This window comes from Malaclemys terrapin, chromosome 3, assembly GCF_027887155.1.
Source record: "Malaclemys terrapin pileata isolate rMalTer1 chromosome 3, rMalTer1.hap1, whole genome shotgun sequence".
In the NCBI taxonomy this organism is placed as follows: Eukaryota; Metazoa; Chordata; order Testudines; family Emydidae; genus Malaclemys; species Malaclemys terrapin.
This window is the reverse complement of record NC_071507.1, coordinates 204,885,640-204,907,016: the sequence shown is the minus strand read 5'-3', so window position 1 is coordinate 204,907,016 and position 21,377 is coordinate 204,885,640. Positions and strand designations below refer to the sequence as shown.

The following is a 21,377-nucleotide window of genomic DNA, read 5'->3' as shown; positions in this document are numbered from 1 at the left end:
GCTTCAGCTGGGAACTAAACCAGAATAAATAATCATCCCTAGCTGTTACATAGCACCTTTTCTTCCATGGATCTCAAAGTGCTTTACAAAGGAGCTCAGTATCATTATCCCAATTTAACAATGGGGAAACTGAGGCACGAGGCGGGAAGAGACGTGCCCCAGGTCACCCAACAGCCAGTCGCAGCGTTGGAAACTGAGCTGAGCTCTCATGGGTGCCAGCCCCCAGCCCTGTCCACTAGGTCACACTGCCTCGCTGGCACCCCATAAAGGCCGATCGAGTCCCCCGCCCCAGTGCCCCGTGGCTCCGCCCACCCGCAATGGGCCCGCCCCCTCGGGCTCCGCGCCCCGCCCCTCGTGTCGCAAGCTCCCGACCGAGCCTGTTTGGGCCGCGCGGCCGCCGTAGCCGCTCGGGGAGGCGGGGTCTGGCTCGGGCTGCGGGAGCAGCGCGCGCGGATTCAAATGGCAGCGGTTAAGGGTGACCGGAGCCGGGGCAGGTAACGGGCCGGGATTCCGCCCCCCTCCCCCACCCCCGACCGGGAGGGGACCCAGGAGTCCTGTGCGCCCCCCCCTCCACCCTAGCCGGGGAGGGGACCCAGGAGTCCTGTGCGCCCCCCCCATCCACCCTAGCTGGGGAGGGGACCCAGGAGTCCTGTGCGCCCCCCCCCATCCACCCTAGCTGGGGAGGGGACCCAGGAGTCCTGTGTGCCCCCCCATCCACCCTAGCTGGGGAGGGGACCCAGGAGTCCTGTGCGCCCCCCCCCCGCATCCACTTGACCTGGGGAGGGGACCCAGGAGTCCTGTACGCCCCCCCGCATCCACCTGAGCCGGGGAAGGGACCCAGGAGTCCTGTGCGGCCCCCCCACATCCACCCTAGCTGGGGAAGGGACCCAGGAGTCCTGTGCGCCCCCCCCCATCCACCCTAGCTGGGGAAGGGACCCAGGAGTCCTGTGCGCCCCCCCCCCCCATCCACCCTAGCTGGGGAGGGGACCCAGGAGTCCTGTGTGCCCCCCCCCATCCACTTGACTTGGGGAGGGGACTCAGGAGTCCTGTGCGCCCCATCCACTCGAGCTGGGGAGGGGACCCAGGAGTCCTGTGTGCCCCCCCCCCATCCACTTGACTTGGGGAGGGGACTCAGGAGTCCTGTGCGCCCCATCCACTCGAGCTGGGGAGGGGACCCAGGAGTCCTGTGTGCCCCCCCCCATCCACTTGACTTGGGGAGGGGACTCAGGAGTCCTGTGCGCCCCATCCACCCTAGCTGGGGAGGGGACCCAGGAGTCCTGTGTGCCCCCCCCCCATCCACTCGAGCTGGGGAGGGGACCCAGGAGCCCTGTGTGCTTACCCCCACTCCTCCTATCCACTCAAGCCGGGGAGGGCGCCCCAGGAATCATGCGTCCACCTCTGATGCACTTGAGCCTGGGAGAGCTCTATGTAAGCTCCCAAGCTTGTCTCGCTCACCAACAGAAGCTGGTCTGATAAAAGCTATTCCCTCCCCCACCTTGTCTCTCTAATATCCTGGGACCCGCACGGCTACCACAACACTGTAAACAACAACTTGTTATGGCAGCTAGAAAGCTCTGACCTGGGTTGCAGTGTCAGCTCAGGGGTCGGTTAATCTACAGCACACGTTTATAGAATGTGCCAATTAGTATGAATTACAGAATGTGCTTAAAGATATAGTATGAGATTTATATATATATCAATAAATGTTCTGCACTGGAGAAATACATTGCAAGCCAATCGGATGTAACTCTCTTGTGTCATAAAGCTCAGGACAATTATCCACAATGGAAACAGCAACTGCGTTCAAGACTCCTAATAAAATAACTAATAGGAAGAAATCTGGTAAGTTGTATTCAAATGTCACCTCTGGTTAACTATTGTAGAATAGGGTTAATTTATCCCCTATAACGCTTCCATTGAAGTATAATCAATACTGAAGTTTTCTAATCAGATTATCTCTGGGCCCAGTGTTTCACAATATAAAGCTAGTGGTGGTGTGGTATTAGTTGCCTAATAAACAAGATAGTGCTGATCATGTCCTGTTAGAATGACTATTTATAAACACAATCATTACAATGTGGATTTGAAAGTGAGAGGAAAATAAGTTTGTTTTGAGATCAGACTTTAAATTCCTGGGAAAATAAAACTCCATGTGAAGTTTTGTTAAAGATTTCCATTGAGATGTACACCAAGGAGGGTATGGCGCATACATATTTGGATGGTTTCCTGAAGTCTAATCAAAGAAAAGGAGATTTCTGAAGAGCTTTTTAAAAAAACTCATCAACCTCTCTGCCATACAAAGCTCCAAGTACAGTTGTAGTAAAAAAAAAAAAAAAAACTCTTTAGATGCTTGTAGGAAGAGCTTTGAGATCTTCAGAGGGAAGATGCTATAGAAATGGAATGATTTTTTTCTTGTTTTTTGTTTTTAGACAATGGGTCATGTGGACATTCAGCTTCTGTAGTTATTCCAGCCTCTCCTTTCATGCAGAAGCTTGGTTATGGAACTGGGGTAAATGTTTACCTTATGAAAAGGTAAGTGTAAGAACATAAACAGGATAGATGGCCATTACCTGGGACTTTAGATCACATACTACTAGGATAGATTTTTAGAGAGAATCCTAGAATATCAGGGTTGGAAGGGACCTCAGGAGGTATCTAGTCCAACCCCCTGCTCAAAGCAGGACCAGTCCCCAACTAAATCATCCCAGCCAGGGCTTTGTCAAGCCGGACCTTAAAAACATCTAAGGATGGAGATTCCGCCACCTCCCTAGGTAACCCATTCCAGTGCTTCACCACCCTCCTAGTGAAACAGTTTTTCCAAATATCCAACCTAAACCTCCCCCACTGCACTTGAGACCATTACTCCTTGTTCTGTCGTCTGCTACCACTGAGAACAGTCTAGATCCATCCTCTTTGGAACCCCCCTTCAGGTAGTTGAAAGCAGCTATCAAATCCTCCCTCGTTCTTCTCTTCTGCAGACTAAACAATCCCAGTTCCCTCAGCCTCTCCTCATAAGTCATGATGCTCCTAATCATTTTTGTTGCCCTCCACTGGACTCTTTCCAAATTTTTCACATCCTTCTTGTAGTGTGGGGCCCAAAACTGGACACAATACTCTAGATGAGGCCTCACCGATGTCGAATAGAGGGGAATGATCACGTCCCTCGATCTGCTGGCAATGGCACACTGTTGACTCATATCCAGCTTCCGTCCACTGTAACCCCTAGGTTCTTTTCTGCAGAACTTCTGCCTAACCACTTGGTCCCCAGCCTGTAGCGGTGCGTGGGATTCTTCCATCCTAAGTGCAGGACTCTGCACTTGTCCTTGTTGAACCTCATCAGGCTTCTTTTGGCCCAATCCTCTAATTTGTCTAGGTCCCTCTGTATCCTATCCCTACCCTCCAGCATATCTACCACTCGTCCCAGTTTAGTGTAATCTGCAAACTTGTTAAGAGTGCAGTCCACGCCATCCTCCAGATCATTAATGAAGATATTGATCAAAACTGGCCCCAAGACCGACCCTTGGGGCACTCCGCTTGAAACCGGCTGCCAACTAGACATGGAGCCATTGATCACTACCCGTTGAGCCCGACAATCTTGCCAGCTTTCTATCCACCGTATAGTCCATTCATCCAGCCCATACTTCTTTAACTTGCCGGCAAGAATACTGTGGGAGACCGTATCAAAAGCTTTGCTAAAAGCAAGGAATAACACATCCACTGCTTTCCCCTCATCCGCAGACCCAGTTATCTCGTCATAGAAGGCAATTAGGTTAGTCAGGCATGACTTGCCCTTGGTGAATCCATGCTGATTGTTCCTGATCACTTTCTTCTCCTCTAAGTGCTTCAGAATTGATTCCTTGAGGACCTGCTCCATGATTATTCCAGGAACTGAGGTGAGGCTGACCGGCCTGTAGTTCCCCGGATCCTCCTCCTTCCCTTTTTTAAAGATGGGCACTACATTAGCCTTTTTCCAGTCATCTGGGATCTCCCCCGATCGCCATGAGTTTTCAAAGATAATGGCCAATGGCTCGGCAATCACATCTGCCAACTCCTTTAGCACCCTCGGATGCAGGGCATCCGGCCCATGGACTTGTGCTCGTCCAGTTTTTCTAAATAGTCCCAAACCACTTCTTTCTCCACAGAGGGCTGGTCACCATCTCCCCATATTGTGCTGCCCAGTGCAGCAGTCTGGGAGCTGCCATGTTTGTGAAGACAGAGGCAAAAAAAGCATTGAGTACGTTAGCTTTTTCCACATCCTCTGTCACTAGGTTGCCTCCCTCATTCAGCAAGGGGCCCACTCTTTCCTTGACTTTCTTCTTGTTGCTAACATACCTGAAGAAACCCTTCTTGTTACTCTTAACTTCCCTTGCTAGCTGCAACTCCAAGTGTGATTTGGCCTTCCTGATTTCACTCCTGCATGCTTGAGCAATATTTTTATACTCCTCCCTGGTCATTTGTCCAATCTTCCACTTCTTGTAAGCTTCATTTTTGTGTTTAAGATCAGCAAGGATTTCACTGTTAAGCCAAGCTGGTCGCCTGCCATATTTGCTATTCTTTCTACACATCGGGATGGTTTGTTCCTGCAACTTCAATCAGGATTCTTTAAAATACAGCCAGCTCTCCTGGACTCCTTTCCCCCTCATGTTATTCTCCCAGGGGATCCTGCCCATCAGTTCCCTGAGGGAGTCAAAGTCTGCTTTTCTGAAGTCCAGGGTCCGTATTCTGCTGCTCTCCTTTCTTCCTTGTGTCAGGATCCTGAACTCGACCATCTCATGGTCACTGCTGCCCAGGTTCCCATCCACTTTTGCTTCCCCTACTAATTCTTCCCGGTTTGTGAGCAGCAGGTCTAGAAGAGCTCTGCCCCTAGTTGGTTCCTCCAGCACTTGCACCAGGAAATTGTCCACTACACTTTCCAAAAACTTCCTGGATTGTCTGTGCACCGCTGTATTGCTCTCCCAGCAGACATCAGGGTGGTTAAAGTCTCCCATGAGAACCAGGGCCTGCGATCTAGTAACTTCTGCTAGTTGCCGGAAGAAAGCCTCGTCCACCTCATCCCTCTGGTTTGGTGGTCTATAGCAGACTCCCACCACAACATCACCCTTGTTGCTCACACTTCTAAACTTAATCCAGAGACTCTCAGGTTTTTCTGCAGTTTCCCGAGACTTCTGTGCTGATGAAAGATGCTGGCTTGATTGTCTTGGAAACTGAAATCTATCCACAGTTCGTATTCAGCACAGGCAGTGGCAGTGCAAGATGCCCCATATGACCCTATCGGCCTTAAACCTAAATTGGAGACATCACCACTAGCTCAGTCTTCATGGCTCATTAATTCTTGGAGACTTTGCTGGGTTTACCCCACACTGCTGGAGTTCCTCTGAGGTTGACTATAATAGATGACTGTAGTAAAAATTTGAACTCTGTACAGTGTATGATTTATTATTAAGTTGGCAAATTTAGTTTCAGAGTTTTAGGTTTACTGTTTAATTCCACAAATTAATTGTACATCCATCATTATGTTAATGATACTCTTGGCCAACACTGAATAGATGCCTATGATAGATCTTTCATCACTGATGTCAAATATGGATGGGACGATGCTGCATTTTCTAACTGAGTGAATTTTTTCCATACAGATCTCCTAAAGGCTTGTCTCATTCCCCATGGGCTGTGAAGAAAATTAATCCAAAATGTGACAATAAGCAGCAAAATATATATCAACAGAGACTGAATGAAGAAGCCAAGATTCTGAAAAACCTTCAGCACCCAAACATTGTAGGTAAGTTTCAGACATAACTTAAGATGCTTAATTTGCAAATGTAACTATTGGAGCCATCTCCGAGGCTTAATAAGGCAGGATTCTCCTTCCTGATGTTACCTTCCCAGAGCTGCTCTGGGCCGGGGGGAGCACAGATGGCCCTGGACCTTGTTTGAGCAGCAGAGGGTGTATATGCATATCCCCTGACCCCTACATTCCATAGTCAGAGAATACAAATGCACTGGCCCTTCCAACTCTCCCTTCATTCCTCTCTATCCACCAGCTGGCATGGTCGCAATGCAACTCGTTCCTTCCTCCATCGTGTATTACCTTAGCCTTGTATAGAGTTCCAAATCTATCGATTTGGCTTAACAGGTCATGTAACTCTCTATGTAACATTAAGGGTAACCTTAAAAGATTTAATTCTGGCCAGCGTACTGGTGCTGCCGTGAAGGAGAATTCAGAAATACCTCAATATCCCACTTCTAGCATGTGAGTTGTCAAGGCATTGTAGAGTCGCTCTCCTTCTGTCCCCACAGGAGAGGAATGAACCAGAGCTCTTATTCGCAGGCATGCTAGGCTTATCCCAGAGCAGCCTTGCAAAGCTTTAGATTGCCTGCTGGCATCCTGTAGACCTCCTTCAGTGCCCAGATACTGCAAACACTTGCACGGGTTTAACTTTACTGTGTGGGTACACTTGGTCCTGCTTCAGCACAAGGGACTGGACTAGATGACCTTTCAACGTCCTTTCCAGCCCTACACTTATATGATTTTTTCCCCACTGACTACAATTTGGCTTCTCACATGCACAAAATTAAGTATGTGCCAGTATTTCTAGGTTCAGGGCCTGAGGGAACAGTGACAACATATTAGAACGTGTCCAGTGTAGGGTGCTGGAAATCTTTTATTGATATCTGGGGTAGTGTCATTAACACACACTGAATAAAATGCCAGACTTGACCTTTCAAAAAGCAGACAAACAGAAATAAGCACAGCGTCATGTGCAAAAAGTGGTTGTTGCCAAAGATTGCTCTCTAAATACTTTGTATCTTTGATGCTGTGCACTCAATAATAATAATAATGAATTAATGTATGCAGAATAAGCCGGTTCCTGAGTTATGGAAAGTCTGGAACCTCTTGAAAACAGCTTCTATAAAAATTCTTGACTTTCAGTGTTAGTAATACACCTTTACCCCGATATAACGCAACCCGATATAACACGAATTCGGATATAATGCGGTAAAGCAGTGCTCCGGGGGGGAGCTGCGCAGTCTGGTGGATCAAAGCAAGTTCGATATAACAGGGTTTTACCTATAACGCCATAAGATTTTTTTGGCTCCCGAGGGCAGCGTTATATCGAGGTAGAGGTGTAGTTTGTGAAACCATGGTATATTCAGTGAAGTTTTGGTTAATACTGTAATATATCTCATTAATCCCTGGGATTATTATCTTTGTCACTGAAATCAGCAATTGATTTAGCTTTTTTCTTTACTGTGCATTTAAAAAAAATCAAGACGTTTTCATTTTTGCTAGAAATACCATATGTGCTCCAGGAGAACTTTACCAATTTATAACCCCCTCCCAAATGATGGGTGTTCTCCCTTCTCAGCAAGAATTCAATGGCCAAGAACATTGTATTGAGGTTTCATATTGCGAAGATCTCATTGCTTTTGCAAAATGTACTACAGAAGACGTACGTGATTATTTGTCCATGTTATACAATGGGAAAAATCATGCAAAAACGCGTCATCTTTTTAGTTTGGGAGACATTTGCAAAGACATAACACAATATGTTAATATCAGGGAGTTTGTCCTGGAAAATCACGTGAAGTCAACTAATTATCCTTTAGCTTACAATAAAATAGTCTAAACCATTTATTAAATGCTGAAACCATTTTAAAACCCCATGTGCCACTCTATTGAACATAGTCAAATGCTAGCACTGGCTAGGGTGACACATACCTATAAGCAAGCTATTCCGCTAGTTAGGAAAGATAGAAAATGTGGCAAAAGACCACCTTGGCTTAACCACGAGATCTTGCATGATCTAAAAAATAAAAAGGAGTCCTATAAAAAATGGAAACTAGGACAGATTACAAAGGATGAATATAGGCAAACAACACAGGAATGCAGGGGCAAGATTAGAAAGGCAAAGGCACAAAATGAGCTCAAACTAGCTACAGGAATAAAGGGAAACAAGAAGACTTTTTATCAATACATTAGAAGAAAGAGGAAGACCAAAGACAGGGTAGGCCCACTGCTTAGTGAAGAGGGAGAAACAGTAACAGGAAACTTGGAAATGGCAGAGATGCTTAATGACTTCTTTGTTTTGGTCTTCACCGAGAAGTCTGAAGGAATGCCTAACATAGTGAATGCTAATGGGGAGGGGGTAGGTTTAGCAGATAAAATAAAAAAAGAACAAGTTAAAAATCACTTAGAAAAGTTAGATGCCTGCAAGTCACCAGGACCTGATGGAATGCATCCTAGAATACTCAAGGAGCTAATAGAGGAGGTATCTGAGCCTCTAGCTATTATCTTTGGAAAATCATGGGAGACGGGAGAGATTCCAGAAGACTGGAAAAGGGAAAATATAGCGACCATCTATAAAAAGGGAAATAAAAACAACCCAGGAAACTACAGACCAGTTAGTTTAACTTCTGTGCCAGGGAAGATAATGGAGCAAGTAATTAAGGAAATCGTCTGCAAACACTTGGAAGGTGGTAAGGTGATAGGGAACAGCCAGCATGGATTTGTGAAGAACAAATGTCACACCAATCTGATAGCTTTCTTTGATAGGATAACGAGCCTTGTGGATAAGGGTGAAGCTGTGGATGTGGTATACCTAGACTTTAGTAAGGCATTTGATACAGTCTCGCATGATATTCTTATCGATAAACTAGGCAAATACAATTTAGATGGGGCTACTATAAGGTGGGTGCATAACTGGCTGGATAACCGTACTCAGAGAGTTGTTATTAATGGTTCCCAATCCTGCTGGAAAGGCATAACAAGTGGGGTACCGCAGGGGTCTGTTTTGGGACCGGCACTGTTCAATATCTTCATTAACGACTTAGATATTGGCATAGAAAGTATGCTTATTAAGTTTGCGGATGATACCAAACTGGGAGGGATTGCAACTGCTTTGGAGGACAGGGTCATAATTCAAAATGATCTGGACAAATTGGAGAAATGGTCTGAAGTAAACAGGATGAAGTTTAACAAAGACAAATGCAAAGTGCTCCACTTAGGAAGGAACAATCAGTTTCACACATACAGAATGGGAAGAGACTGTCTAGGAAGGAGTACGGCAGAAAGGGATCTAGGGGTTATAGTGGACCACAAGCTAAATATGAGTCAACAGTGTGATGCTGTTGCAAAAAAAGCAAACATGATTCTGGGATGTATTAACAAGTGTGTTGTGAGCAAGACACGAGAAGTCATTCTTCCGCTCTACTCTGCTCTGGTTAGGCCTCAGCTGGAGTATTGTGTCCAGTTCTGGGCACCGCATTTTAAAAAAGATGTGGAGAAATTGGAGAGGGTTCAGAGAAGAGCAACAAGAATGATTAAAGGTCTTGAGAACATGACCTATGAAGGAAGGCTGAAAGAATTGGGTTTGTTTAGTTTGGAAAAGAGAAGACTGAGAGGGGACATGATAGCAGTTTTCAGGTATTTAAAAGGGTGTCATAAGGAGGAGGGAGAAAACTTGTTCACCTTAGCCTCTAAGGATAGAACCAGAAGCAATGGGTTTAAACTGCAGCAAGGGAGGTCTAGGTTGGACATTAGGAAAAAGTTCCTAACTGTCAGGGTGGTTAAACACTGGAATAAATTGCCTAGGGAGGTTGTGGAATCTCCATCTCTGGAGATATTTAAGAGTAGGTTAGATAAATGTCTATCAGGGATGGTCTAGACAGTATTTGGTCCTGCCATGCGGGCAGGGGACTGGACTCGATGACCTCTCGAGGTCCCTTCCAGTCCTAGAATCTATGAATCTATACCATGGCCAAGACTGTCAAAAGGGGCTAGTGATTTTTGCGGGCCTCAAGTTTTAGGTGTCCAGTTTGAGACACTGTACATGAGTCTGATTTCAGTGCAGAGGCACTCAGCACTTTCTGAAAATTAGATCCCTCTCCCTAAAATGACTCAAGTTGGGCACCCATTTCTGGAAATCTTGGCCTGTGGCTTTATATGGAAAAACCTGAAGGCCAGTCTGTGCTGTGAAAACTTTCCCAAAAACTCTTAACTGGTTTTCCCAGGTCCGCTAATTTGAATTTTAAATGGGTTGGGGGTGTAACGTAGAGCAGGCTCCGCGTGGCCTTTCAAATGGTCCAGGCTGCCTAAAACCTGGCCTATATTACGGCTCCAAATGGTTTTAAAATTGGTTTTGTTGAACTGTTGTTAAAACCAGTTAGAATTTTGGGGGAGAAACCCGAGCGCCGATCAGGCTAAAGGTGTTACAGAAGTTGTGGTCATTACAGTCATACGGCCGTAACCGTGAACACTTTGATATTGTTTGTTTACTTATTCACAATATTCCATAATGATGGGTGGCCTAAATAGCATTGTGAATTAGTGAGACTCCGCTGTCAAATTGTGCTACTAAGCATGTAAAATGCCTACAGATACTGCCTCTTGTGGGCCCCTAAAAACAAATGACATCGCTGATTGTTTTAAGGATACCGTGCATTTACTCAGGCCAACGATGGAAGCATGTGCCTTGCTATGGAATACGGAGGAGAAAAATCTCTCAATGACTTAATTGAAGAGAGAAATACAAAACATCAGGGCCCTTTTCCTGCTGCTACAATTCTCAAAGTTGCCTTGAACATGGCAAGAGGGTTGAAGGTATGTTTTCTAGTGATATTAGTTTCATGGCAGAGCTGTATACAGGGGTGATACTGGGAAAATAAAGTAACTCAACCCGAGAGATTCTAAAGGATGCTGCACTAGTGTTGGCACATGGTTTGCAGATGACACAAGTCCTTGTTACGGTGCCACTCTGGTTTCATGGAACGTGATATTAAGACCAAAGAGCCCACAATCCCATTGTGCGAGGTGCTGTACAAACACAGAATGGAATGATGGTCCCTGCCCCAAACAGCTTACAATGAAAGTAACCCAGTAAGTGATACAACTTTGTTTTTGTTAATACTGGCCCCCACTGGCTTACTCTCACTTTTCCATTCCTTTGGGAATCACCCACTTTTCCTCCTTGCTAGCTGCTAGAGTCCACCCTCAGCCTCATGCTGGCAGCCAATAAAGGAGATCTGGCACCAGCAGAGGTTGTGGGTAGGTGGGATGGGCAGGTAATCTGACCTGGGAGGCTGAAGGGTTTGGTCCTGAAGATACTGAAGGGGTACTCAGAGAGAGGCCAGAGGCATAAGGGGGAAAAAAAAAAAAACAAACAACCCAGGATCCCCAGGCCGTGAATTTTTGTTTACTGCCCGTGGCCTGTCCGTGACTTTTACTAAAGATACCGGTGACTAAACCGTAGCCTTAGTTATAAGCCATGAAAATAGAAGGTTGCATGGAACAGCCTCGTCAGTGATAGTTCTCGCATTGCTACTGTGACACTAACAACAATGTAAAAACCGTGGGCTAGATTCTCAGCTCATGTAAATCCGCATCGCTCCATTGAAGTCTGCTTGTTCGTCTCATTCGTCTGATACGTTATGTCTTCTAGATTAGTAGATTCTTTGGGGCAGGGACTGTTGGACCTAGCACAACTGAAGCCGTAAGATGACTCTGCAGTATGAATGTTAAATAATAATATGATGATGCTTCACAGCCCAAAATAGCCTCTTTCTTTATTTGTTGCTTCTCCTCTGTAGGCGGGATGCTAATGTTCCTTTTTCTGCCTTGTAGTATCTGCATAACGATAAAAAACTGCTCCACGGAGACATCAAGTCTTCTAACGTTGTCATTAAAGGTGACTTTGAGTCGATAAAAATCTGCGATGTGGGAGTGTCCCTGCCACTGGATGAAAACATGACTGGTATGTGGGACTGTCAGCTTGGACTGCTTCAGTCATCTGGACACTATGGGTGTCTGGGACCACAAAACTTTAAAGCTAGCTTTTGACCCGGAAGGGGCAAGGATGGCCTACCGGTCTAAACTGAGGTGGTGTCTGCTCTGTGTAGACATAAAAGATCCCATTGTGCTTTCATAATAGGCGTTTGCTGTGCAAGGATGCAGTTTCCGTCCCTGGATCTATGCCCTGTGGTTGCTATTCTTCGCCCCAGAGGTGGCTGCGTTTCAGTGGTGGTGGTTCTTGTAGTTTAAGTGCCTTGTGATCCTTCCAGGTGAATAGTGCTGCATAATTACAAGAAACTTCCACGTTACCCCAAAGGGCCCCATATTGTATTTCTTGGACCCCCGAACTCACCTTAACGTGCTTAGGAGTTCCAGTGTACAAGGAACACTGGATTAGGCCTAACAGATTTTGAATTGGCACCTGGCTGTGGGGAAACCTTAACTCCTGCTTGAGAGTTAAGTAAATTAACCTTCTATTTCGTAGTTCTGGAGACCAGCCTGAGCCAGTTGTGAAAATTATAAATGTTTTACTTAACTACAACAAGAAGCAGATGTCTAATGGCCTGTTGATATAGCTGACTAAAGCAGGAATGTGTTTGGGTTAATTACAAAATCACTTTTCTCTGCTGTTTCTTTCCACAGTGCTTGGGTTTGCAACAGCTGACTGATTTATGAAACAGTTACTATTAGATTTTTATTAGTCACTGTTTCATTTTATACGGGAAGAGAATGCAATGCTGCCATGACAAAATGGGCTTTGGAGCCTGGGGGTGTAGGGCCACAGGAATGACCCCAGTGAGGAGGGTAGTTAAACATATTAAATGATAGGGTGACTACAAAGAACACGTCCTCCCAAGTAGACGAACCTTCAGCCCAGCTCTGAGTGAAGCCTTGTGGTGTGTCACATGGAGACAATATCCAACCGGCCATAAAAGGATACCGAGTCTTTATCCATAGGGAAAGCTGCACGTTCGTCACGGAAATCACGGATTCCAGGACCTCCGTGACTTCTGCGGCGGCTGGCCCAGAGGCCACCTGAGCAGCTTAGGCAGCCCCTGGGCCAGTCACACGGGCCACTGCTGGGGCAGTCTTGGGCCACCTCGCCCCCCCCCACACGCACACCCCCGCCAGCAGCAGCAGGAGTTTGGGTGTGGGAGGAGGCTGGGGGTGAGGGCTCTGGGTGGCGCTTACCTCGGGGGGGCTCCCCAGAAGCAGCCACAGGTTCCTCCCTCAGCTCCTAGCAAACGTCTCCGCGTGCTGCCGCCGCCCGCAGGCACTGATCCCACAGCTCCCATTGGCCGGGTTCCTGGCCAATGGGAGCTGCAGAGCTAGCGCTCAGCGCAGAGGCAGCCTATGGAGCTGTCTGGTCACGCCTCTGCCTAGGGGGGAAGCCACGAGGAGCCAGGTAGGGGCCCTGCCAACCCCCTTCTCTCCCCCAGCACCAGCAGGGGTGCCGGGCCGCACGCTGCTGCCCACTCCCGCAGCACCAGCAGGGGAGCACTTGTGGTGCCCATGGGCCATTCCCCCCAGAGCACCCAGGTTGCTCCCACCTGCCCCTAAGATTTAGTTAGGGGTACACAGTACAAGTCATGGACTGATTATGGGCCATGAGTTTTTGTTTACTGCCCATGACCTGTCCATGACTTTTACTAAAAATACCCGTAGCCTTAGCCATGGGGCATCCAAGGATTGAAGAGTGTTAAGGATTCTAACATTCATTTCTCATTAGTGCCAGATACTTTTGAAGATCAGCCTTGCAGCACAAGAGCAACGTTTCTCAAACAGCTGTGAGCCTTCTGATAGCTCAGTGAATTATTAGGCAATGGGGAAAGTGTGCCGCCACCACTGCTTGCCAGAGCGTATGCATACCGCTCCGCATGCTGGCTTCACTAGAAAGCAACCTGCCTTGCCAAAATCTCTTCTGCAGGAGTGAGTGGGCATCAAGTCAGTGCCTGGGTTTCCTTTTTCAGTCAGATACAGACATGTTTTCGACTCTATAAGATTAACTAGGAGCTCTTGGAGACTTTAAAAACATACTGACCAGTAATAAACCTTTGCTGGATTAAAGAAAGGTACATCATTTTCTGCTAGCAGCAGGTCACCTAGCATGATGTAAATTCATCCCTCCATCCCAGCCACCTTCAGACAACAGCTGGGAAATGGACTCTATCAGAGGCTTTGGCCTCTGGCTTTAATAGAACTCTTGTTGATTGCCTGGGAGAGGTAGAGTTGATTCATCAGTGTAATAGATTGCAGGTGCTGCGTCTCAGGATCATATTCCAATCCAGGCCTCTCTGCCAGCATAACGGTCCCACGAATCACAAAGGTGAGAGATGGTAACAGCCTACTAGGTCCCATTTAATCCATCACTTTGTCTTTGCAGGATTTTTCCCTATTCTTCAATTTGCATTGATTCCAAGGCCAGAAGGGACCATTGTGATCATCTAGTCTGAGAATTTCCCCCACAATCATTCCTACAGCAGATCTTTGGGTGCAAAATGTTACCCTTTCTACAGTATGTAGCTTAGTCCACCTGCGCTCTTTAGGTGTGAATAGAATCACTGGGTGTTGAGACGCCCCCCAAACTTGATGCTTTCTGTTCATTTTAAGGCCTCTTCTAAAGTAAGGGGAGAAAGTGTTTTTAACAGTTAATGCACGGTGTTAAAATCCTAATGTGGACAAGTCAAGCCATAGTTTTAACACCCATTAGCTGGTCATGGTGACCTCTCCCTTATTCCTAGAGGTTACGTTGCCCAGCTAACGTATCTTCAAGTCCTAGTGTAGACGAGGCAGTTATAGTTTAACACGTTAAGTACACCGTTTTTCCTAATGTGGACATGGCTTGAGTCACGAATTGTTTCTCTTCAGTGAGTGACCCAGAGGCCCTTTACATTGGCACAGAGCCATGGAAACCTAAGGAAGCTCTGGAGGATGGTGGTGTTATCACTGATAAGGCGGACATCTTTGCTTTTGGACTGACTCTGTGGGAGATGATGACCCTTTCCATACCGCATCTGAACCTGCCTGATGATGATGAGGATGACGACGAAGGTCAGCTTTTATTTCTTACAGTCCCAACTCTTTAAAATCAAGCACCTCTTGCAGGAAGCTGCCCTTAAAGATGGATTTACCCAATGGTGGAACTGACCGTGTTGAACATTTGTATGTGCAGGGGATGCCTCAGGGCTTGTCTAAACTACCAAGCTTACACTTGCACTGCTGTAAGATTGCCCGTGTAGCCATTCTGTGCCGACAGGGGCGAGTTCTCCCGTCGACATCATAAAACCATCCCACAAGCGGCAATAGCTATGTTGTCAGGAGAAGCTGTCCTGCCGACATAGGGCTGTCCCCACCAGTGTTTCTGTCGGGGTAACTTACATTGCCCAGGAGTGGTTGGTTGGTTTGTTTTTCACACCCCTGAGCGACATAAGTTATACTGACAAAAGTGGTAGTGTAGACAAGCCTTCAGTGTTTTTCCACTAGCGAAGACACATGTGAATCATGATCTGCTACTAATACAACTAGAAAAACAATTAAACTGTCTTGTGTTCATCCACTCCAATAGCCTACGGAAGGAGGACATAAGGAAATAGTGTGGGGAAAGGTTAGCCAAGACCTTTCTCTGCTCACCGATTCTTTTTTTAACCCCTTCTCTTGCTTCCAAGAACTGGTTTGTTCCCAGTACTGTCTCACCTCGCCTGGAGCGTGTTGCAGCATAGAAGAGGCCTTCAAAGCTACTCAGGGGCTTGCTGCAAACCGCGTGCCTGGCGGCGCACCATGTTTTTGCAGGTGGCCGAGCTGCTTTAAAGTTTGTTTGGGTTTTTAGATCCAAATGAGGAGTTGATAAATGTGCCTAATGAATCATTTTAAATCCTGACGTGCCGCACAAGCCGTCCAGTGCTTGTTAAACAGCTGCAGGAGAATTCTCCCTGGAAATTCTGCTGCTTATCAAATTCCTCTCAACACTAAACTTGGCATGAGAGCCACGTTACAACTGGATAGTCCCTCAACATGGTTCCCATTGTGTAGTGTAGATGGGACCAAAGCATGTTTCTGAATCATGCTACAGCCCTGCTAAAAGGCGCATGAAGGTGCCTAGACTATGATTCTGGTCCATCTATACTGCAAGACTGAGTCGTGTTTTAACTGTGTTGGGGAAAGGATCTGCCATGGTGGTAGCTGCAGTTTAACTAGGACCAAAGTGGTGTGGTCAGCACGACAGTCAAAGAATAACAACATAATTCCTCTCCAGTCCAGCAAACTGAGCTCAACAAAGCGTCAGAGGCAACTGGACTACTCGGACTCGGAAGCCAAAGTAGATGCATAACCTAGTCGAACAGTGTGAATTTGTCCCTAGGATCTCTAGATCTGAAAGCATCAGCCTCCACTGCTTGAACTAAAATCCAGCTCCTAGACTTAGTCCTTGCAGATGGCCCAGCCAGTGCATTAAACAGCTCCTGGCTTTACTTTTTCGGGGTAGGGCTTATATTTTACTAACTAAGTGATATTTCCATTTCCTTGTTAAAGGGCCAGTGCTGATCCAATTCAGTCACCTTGTCTCTGCTGTACAAAAGCAGAACAGCCTCGCTAATCTGTGACTGCTGGTTTAGATGCTGCCTGGCCCAAGTGCCAGTGCTTTCCTCCTTCCACCAAAAAGTGGTCCTCAAACAGAACAAAACTGCACTTGAAAAGGAGGCACTAGATGGCACAGGTGATTGGGGATGAAATCTGTAGGGTCATAATGTGATAACCTCAGCTCCCTCGATTGTCACCTTAGTTCCAGTCAAGGCCAGAAGTGATCAAAAGTTGGCCCTTAATTATCTGGCTTTTTTGGTGGGTTGTGCGAAGAGGGTTGGGTGGTATCAGGCAGATCTATAGGCAGAGATATGCATGTTGCCAAAAACCCCACCACCTGTACTGACACTGAAACTTGTTGGCTGGCTAGACAGACCAAAGAGGGAGTAGGTTCTGGAGACACCCTCCTTCTCCTACCTTTAGAAGTGGTCCTGCCAGGTTACTTTTGAGGCACGCTGGCAGAGTGGAAGAAGCATATACTGTTGACTGCCTATGCCGTGTCTGTGCTGGATACGTGGAGGTTTCAATCTCTAGGGCTGTCAAGCCAGCACTGAATTCACTATTTTTTTAAGGCGAGTGGTAACTTTATCCAAAAAATCAATATAAATAAAACCAATGTAATTTGAATCCTGAAACTATCATTCTAGGGAGAAACTCTTCCCAAACTAAGTCTGGTAGAGAAGACTCCCTTTGCTCTGGCCTTCAAACAAGCTGGCCAGTCCAGCAGCAAACCTAGAGCTTTCTTTGTTCATCTAACTCAAGCCCCAGCATCTCCACTAAATTCCAGAGCACTCGCAACGTATTGACATACAAATATGCACAGACAGCATCTCGCTGAGCTTCCTAATCCCCACCCCTCTTTTAAGCTGGAGTAGGGTTGCCTAGGCCAGGTGTGCGACCAAGACTGTTTCACCCTGTTGGAAGTAGGGAAGTGTATGACTTTAAAGTTAACAGCTGGAAAACTCGTGATTTTTTTTTTTAAACTTTCACCTTAAATAACAGAAAATTTCATTCAGGGTATAATGTGATCCGAATGAAGCTGATAGCTGTACTGCAACTGACTTCAGTGGGATAAGAGTAAACGTGTCAATTAAACAAGGAAATTACAAATTGGTATTTAAAAATCTCTGGAAATACTTCAGAATCTCCATGGCTATAAACCACGCAGCTGTGTAATGGCCGGGGGTCTCCTGTTTTAATGAGAGTCCAACAGGAAACATGGCTTGCTGGCAAGTACCTAAATGTGGTAACTGCAGGGAGGCTTTTGCATTTGTCCCAACGGTCTGCAGTTGGCGCTTTTTCTGAGGGGTCTAGAAAACCAAATGATTGATTCTAGTTTGAAGTGGTAGATTGTAAATGCAAAGGGACTGAATCAGCAAACCAAAGTGGCAGAGGCCCACCTGCTGCTGAAGCATTGCTGTGTGAGATGATAGATGGGCTTGTAAGCAAAACAAACGAGCTAAGGTAGCACTTGCTGAACTCTGGCTCTAGAATGGCAAGCAACTCTTCAAAGGACCAGTTCCATGGTTCTTACAGAGTGGGCTTTCTCCTACTCCCTACCCTTCAAACCCCCATTTAGAGGAGGAAAAGACTGCATGGGGTTAAATGGATGATGGCCCTTGGGAAGGTGGCATTCACTTTCCAACACACATAACATCTAAGGCAATTGAGACTGCCAGTTACTGCTGCTGACTTGTTTTAAATGGTCTTTGCCAGAGACTACATTTGATGAAGATGACTTTGATGAGGAGGCATATTATGCAGCTCTGGGCACCAGGCCACCACTGAACATGGAGGAGCTGGACCAGTCATACCAGAAAGCGATTGAAATGTTTTCCATCTGCACGTGTGAGGACCCGAAGCAGCGTCCCTCTGCTGCACACATTGTTGCAGTCTTGGAGGAAGAGATGCATCACCAGTAACTGATGACTTCATATCTCTGCATTCTGATGTGGAGGCATCTACATGTAATTTCAGTATTTCTCCTCCTACGTTGATAGTTATGCAAGAATCCAGTGTAACCTAAATTCTTGGTATCAGGGCTTCTTGAGATGATCAGCAGTGAGACAATGCCAACCAGAGGGTTAGCTTTAGATATACATTGCGAAAACTTGGTTTTGTAAATACCATAAGAAACTCTTTAAGAGTGTATAAACTTACTTTACAACTTTTTCATAAGATATAGGGAATTCTTTAAGAAATAACCTTTGCACTGGATGAGTTTATAGCATTCTGTAGCTTTAAACAAATATTAAGCATTTGAGAAAAGCCTAGTAATTCCTTAAAACAGATAGTTCTGATGTGAATTTGAATTAATAAAATATTGGCTTGTAGCAAGATAGCTGTGTTTGACCTAAGCACTTAAATCTTTTTAAATATCAGGTGCTTGTCTCAATTCCACTTCAGGCATTTTTATAAATAGTAAGATAACAGCTTAAGTACATGACTTCCTGCAATGCTGAGAGCTCAGTGCTGTCCAGTCATCTGGCTGCTAGTTGTGTCCAAATCAGGAAACTTTTTTTGAACCATATTTTGAGAAGTGTTATTGGCATCAGGTATATGGAGTTGGAGCTCTGACTTATTTCCAACTGTGTCAAGTATGTGCTGAGAGATCTTATCAATCAGGCATGCCTTGAGTTTCCCGTTTGTAAACTGTGGACAAGATGGAGTACTACTTTAAGTGCTTTAAGAACCCATGAGTTAGTGCTCAGGTGTTAATTGCCTTAGACTGTTATGGATGGGTGGAATTAGTAGTGGTAATGAGGTGGAACTAGCTCTGGCCTTTGCCTGCAGCATCCCCTCATGTGGTACTGGAACTGGGCAAAGAACAGCAAAAGGGTATTCAGACAAGGTGGGACTGAGGGGCTGCAAGAGTCAGGGAAGAGGGACATAGAAGCTTCATTTGGAGGCTACTGATAAAGTGGTTTTGGGGGGGGGCGCTTCATGTTGTCCAGCTAAGAGGCCATCATACTTAAACCACCATGAGCAGTAAGACATCACTTACCAGAATGTGCTCTAGATACCAATGGTTCTTAATGGGGGTCAGTAGCCGCCTGGGGGGCTATGAGCAGGTTTTAGGGGGTCTCAGAAGCAGGGCTGGCATTAAGCTCACTGGGGCCCAGGAAAGAAAGCCAGAGCCTGAGCCACATAGCTTTGTGGGGCTTCCTGGTGCATGGGGCCATGGGCAAGTGCCCTGTTTGCTACTCCCTAATGCCAGCCTTAGGTTTTATAGGAAGAAAAACAGGTTGTGGCACAGGTGGGCCTTCGAGTTTTTATAGCATGGGGGAGGGGGGGGGCCTCAGAAAGAAAAAAGTTTCAGAATCCACTAAATGAAGGTTAGTTCATACTTCATTGGGCTGTCTACACTTGCAGACCCATCAGTGGGTAATGTTTTCAAGGATCTTTGTAATCAGAAGAGCTAGAAACAAATTGTGTAGATTGACTACAGCTTTGTAACAAAGTGAGGACTCCCTGGTTATGCAACTGCAAAATACACACATGTCCATTCTACCAGAACTCTATGGAACAGGCTGTGACGAACCTGGAATGTCAAGCATTTCAAGTGTAGGCCAATGACTACAGTCCAGGCTAATTATACTCTGTATGGTAGTAGCCATAACAAAAATGAAAGGGAAGTGGACACAAGGAAAACAAAGATGGCAAAACTGAAACTAAAGCCAAAGCACAAGGAGAAAGATGTTATACTCTTGTAAGGCCACAAGTGAGTTTTATCAGAGTTGATGAGCAGATTGTGCCAGGGCAAGAAAACTACAGCAACTCCTCACTTAATGTTGTTTTTATGTTCCTGAAAAATACAACTTTAAGTGAAACGATGTTAAACGAATCCAATTGTCCCATAAGGTTTAATGTAAATGCGGGGGGTTAAGTTCCAAGGAAATTTTTTGGGGGCAGACAAAAGGCCTACTGTAACGGTACTGTGGTTGGGAAGTGCCCCTGGCTTACCCCACACAGGCACAGCCAGCTGCAGGCAAGGATGCTAGGAAGCACCTTTGCAGCAGGAGCAGCTTCCCCGGAGAACAGGCTTGGATTTTGCTGGGAGGGAGGAGGAAAGAGTAGAGATACAGCACTTCCCTCCTCCTCCTCCCCAGAAAGTCCTAAGCACTGCCAAACAGCTGTTTGGCCATAAGAGAAGCACTGGGAGGGAGGGGGAGGCGGCAGAGAAGCTGAACTTGTGCAATGCTCCCTTGTAAAGTCACTGCTCTGCCACAGAATCTTACAAGCAGGCAGCCAAATGAAGTTATAAGGGAGCATTGCACAACTTTAAACGAGCATGTTCCTTAACTGAGCTGGTTCGTAACATTGAAAACGTTAAATGGAGGAGTTACTGTAGTATGTTTACAAAGGCTAAAATAGTTGTAGACACTTAAGCAAGTCAGTCCACCTGGCTAGCATCCTAGGAAACTAAAGTGGTAATCCACTGCATTTTGAAACCTGACAGCAGCAGAGAGAAGCATCCTTAGTAAAATAAAGATCTTGGCAATAGCATTATCAGTTTAGAGAACAAGCCATGCCTCAAAACTAATCAAAGATTATATCTGGAGGGAAATAAATACATGCCAATTTCAATTTGCAGGGGCCTGGAAGAGTAGTTGGACTTCACTCAAATACATGTATAGTTAAGGGGAGATGTGGTACTTGGAGGTCAAGACCAGACCACACCTGTTTCCTGGAGAATAGCATGGCAGTGAAACTAGGGATTAAATGGAGCCCGCAAGTGTTTCCCTCAGGCTCCTTTACATGGGTCCTCTAATGCAGAAGACTGGGGGAAGTAGTTAGCACTGCTGCGGCTTGATTTGTCGGTGGAAAGGTGGAGAACAACCCTGCAAGCCAGAGTGTGACTCAGACAATTTACATGGGATTGTGAATCAAAGGGGCCACTGGAGCCTTAAAGTAGATTGAAGGGATTCATTGTTTAAAAAAAAAAAAAAAAACTCTTCTGAACCCAAGTGTTCATCCAACTGCTCGTGCTTGTAACCTTCAGAAATGAGGCACCAAA

The 21,377-nt window shown here is 46.1% G+C and overlaps 1 protein-coding gene across 1 annotated transcript; it reads left to right on the top strand.

Moving 5' to 3' along the window:
• Positions 1–401: 401 nt before the first annotated feature.
• PBK (PDZ binding kinase) lies at positions 402–18,701 on the top strand. The gene is made up of 8 exons (XM_054024159.1): positions 402–494; positions 1,766–1,842; positions 2,430–2,532; positions 5,634–5,776; positions 10,428–10,597; positions 11,618–11,747; positions 14,654–14,836; positions 18,077–18,701. Exons 1-8 carry the CDS (start codon positions 460–462, stop codon positions 18,280–18,282), a joined length of 1,047 nt encoding a protein of 348 aa, XP_053880134.1. The 5' UTR covers positions 402–459; the 3' UTR covers positions 18,283–18,701.
• The last annotated feature ends 2,676 nt before the right edge of the window (positions 18,702–21,377 follow it).

What these genes read in the sequence shown, in the direction of transcription:
- PBK (XM_054024159.1), top strand. Translation starts at nt 460, where the DNA reads ATGGCAGCGGTTAAGGGTGACCGGAGCCGGGGCAG. An exon ending in GGTGACCGGAGCCGGGGCAG is followed by an intron (nt 495 to 1,765) that starts GTAACGGGCCGG and finishes TGTGTCATAAAG; the next exon opens with CTCAGGACAATTATCCACAA. An exon ending in AACTAATAGGAAGAAATCTG is followed by an intron (nt 1,843 to 2,429) that starts GTAAGTTGTATT and finishes TTTTGTTTTTAG; the next exon opens with ACAATGGGTCATGTGGACAT.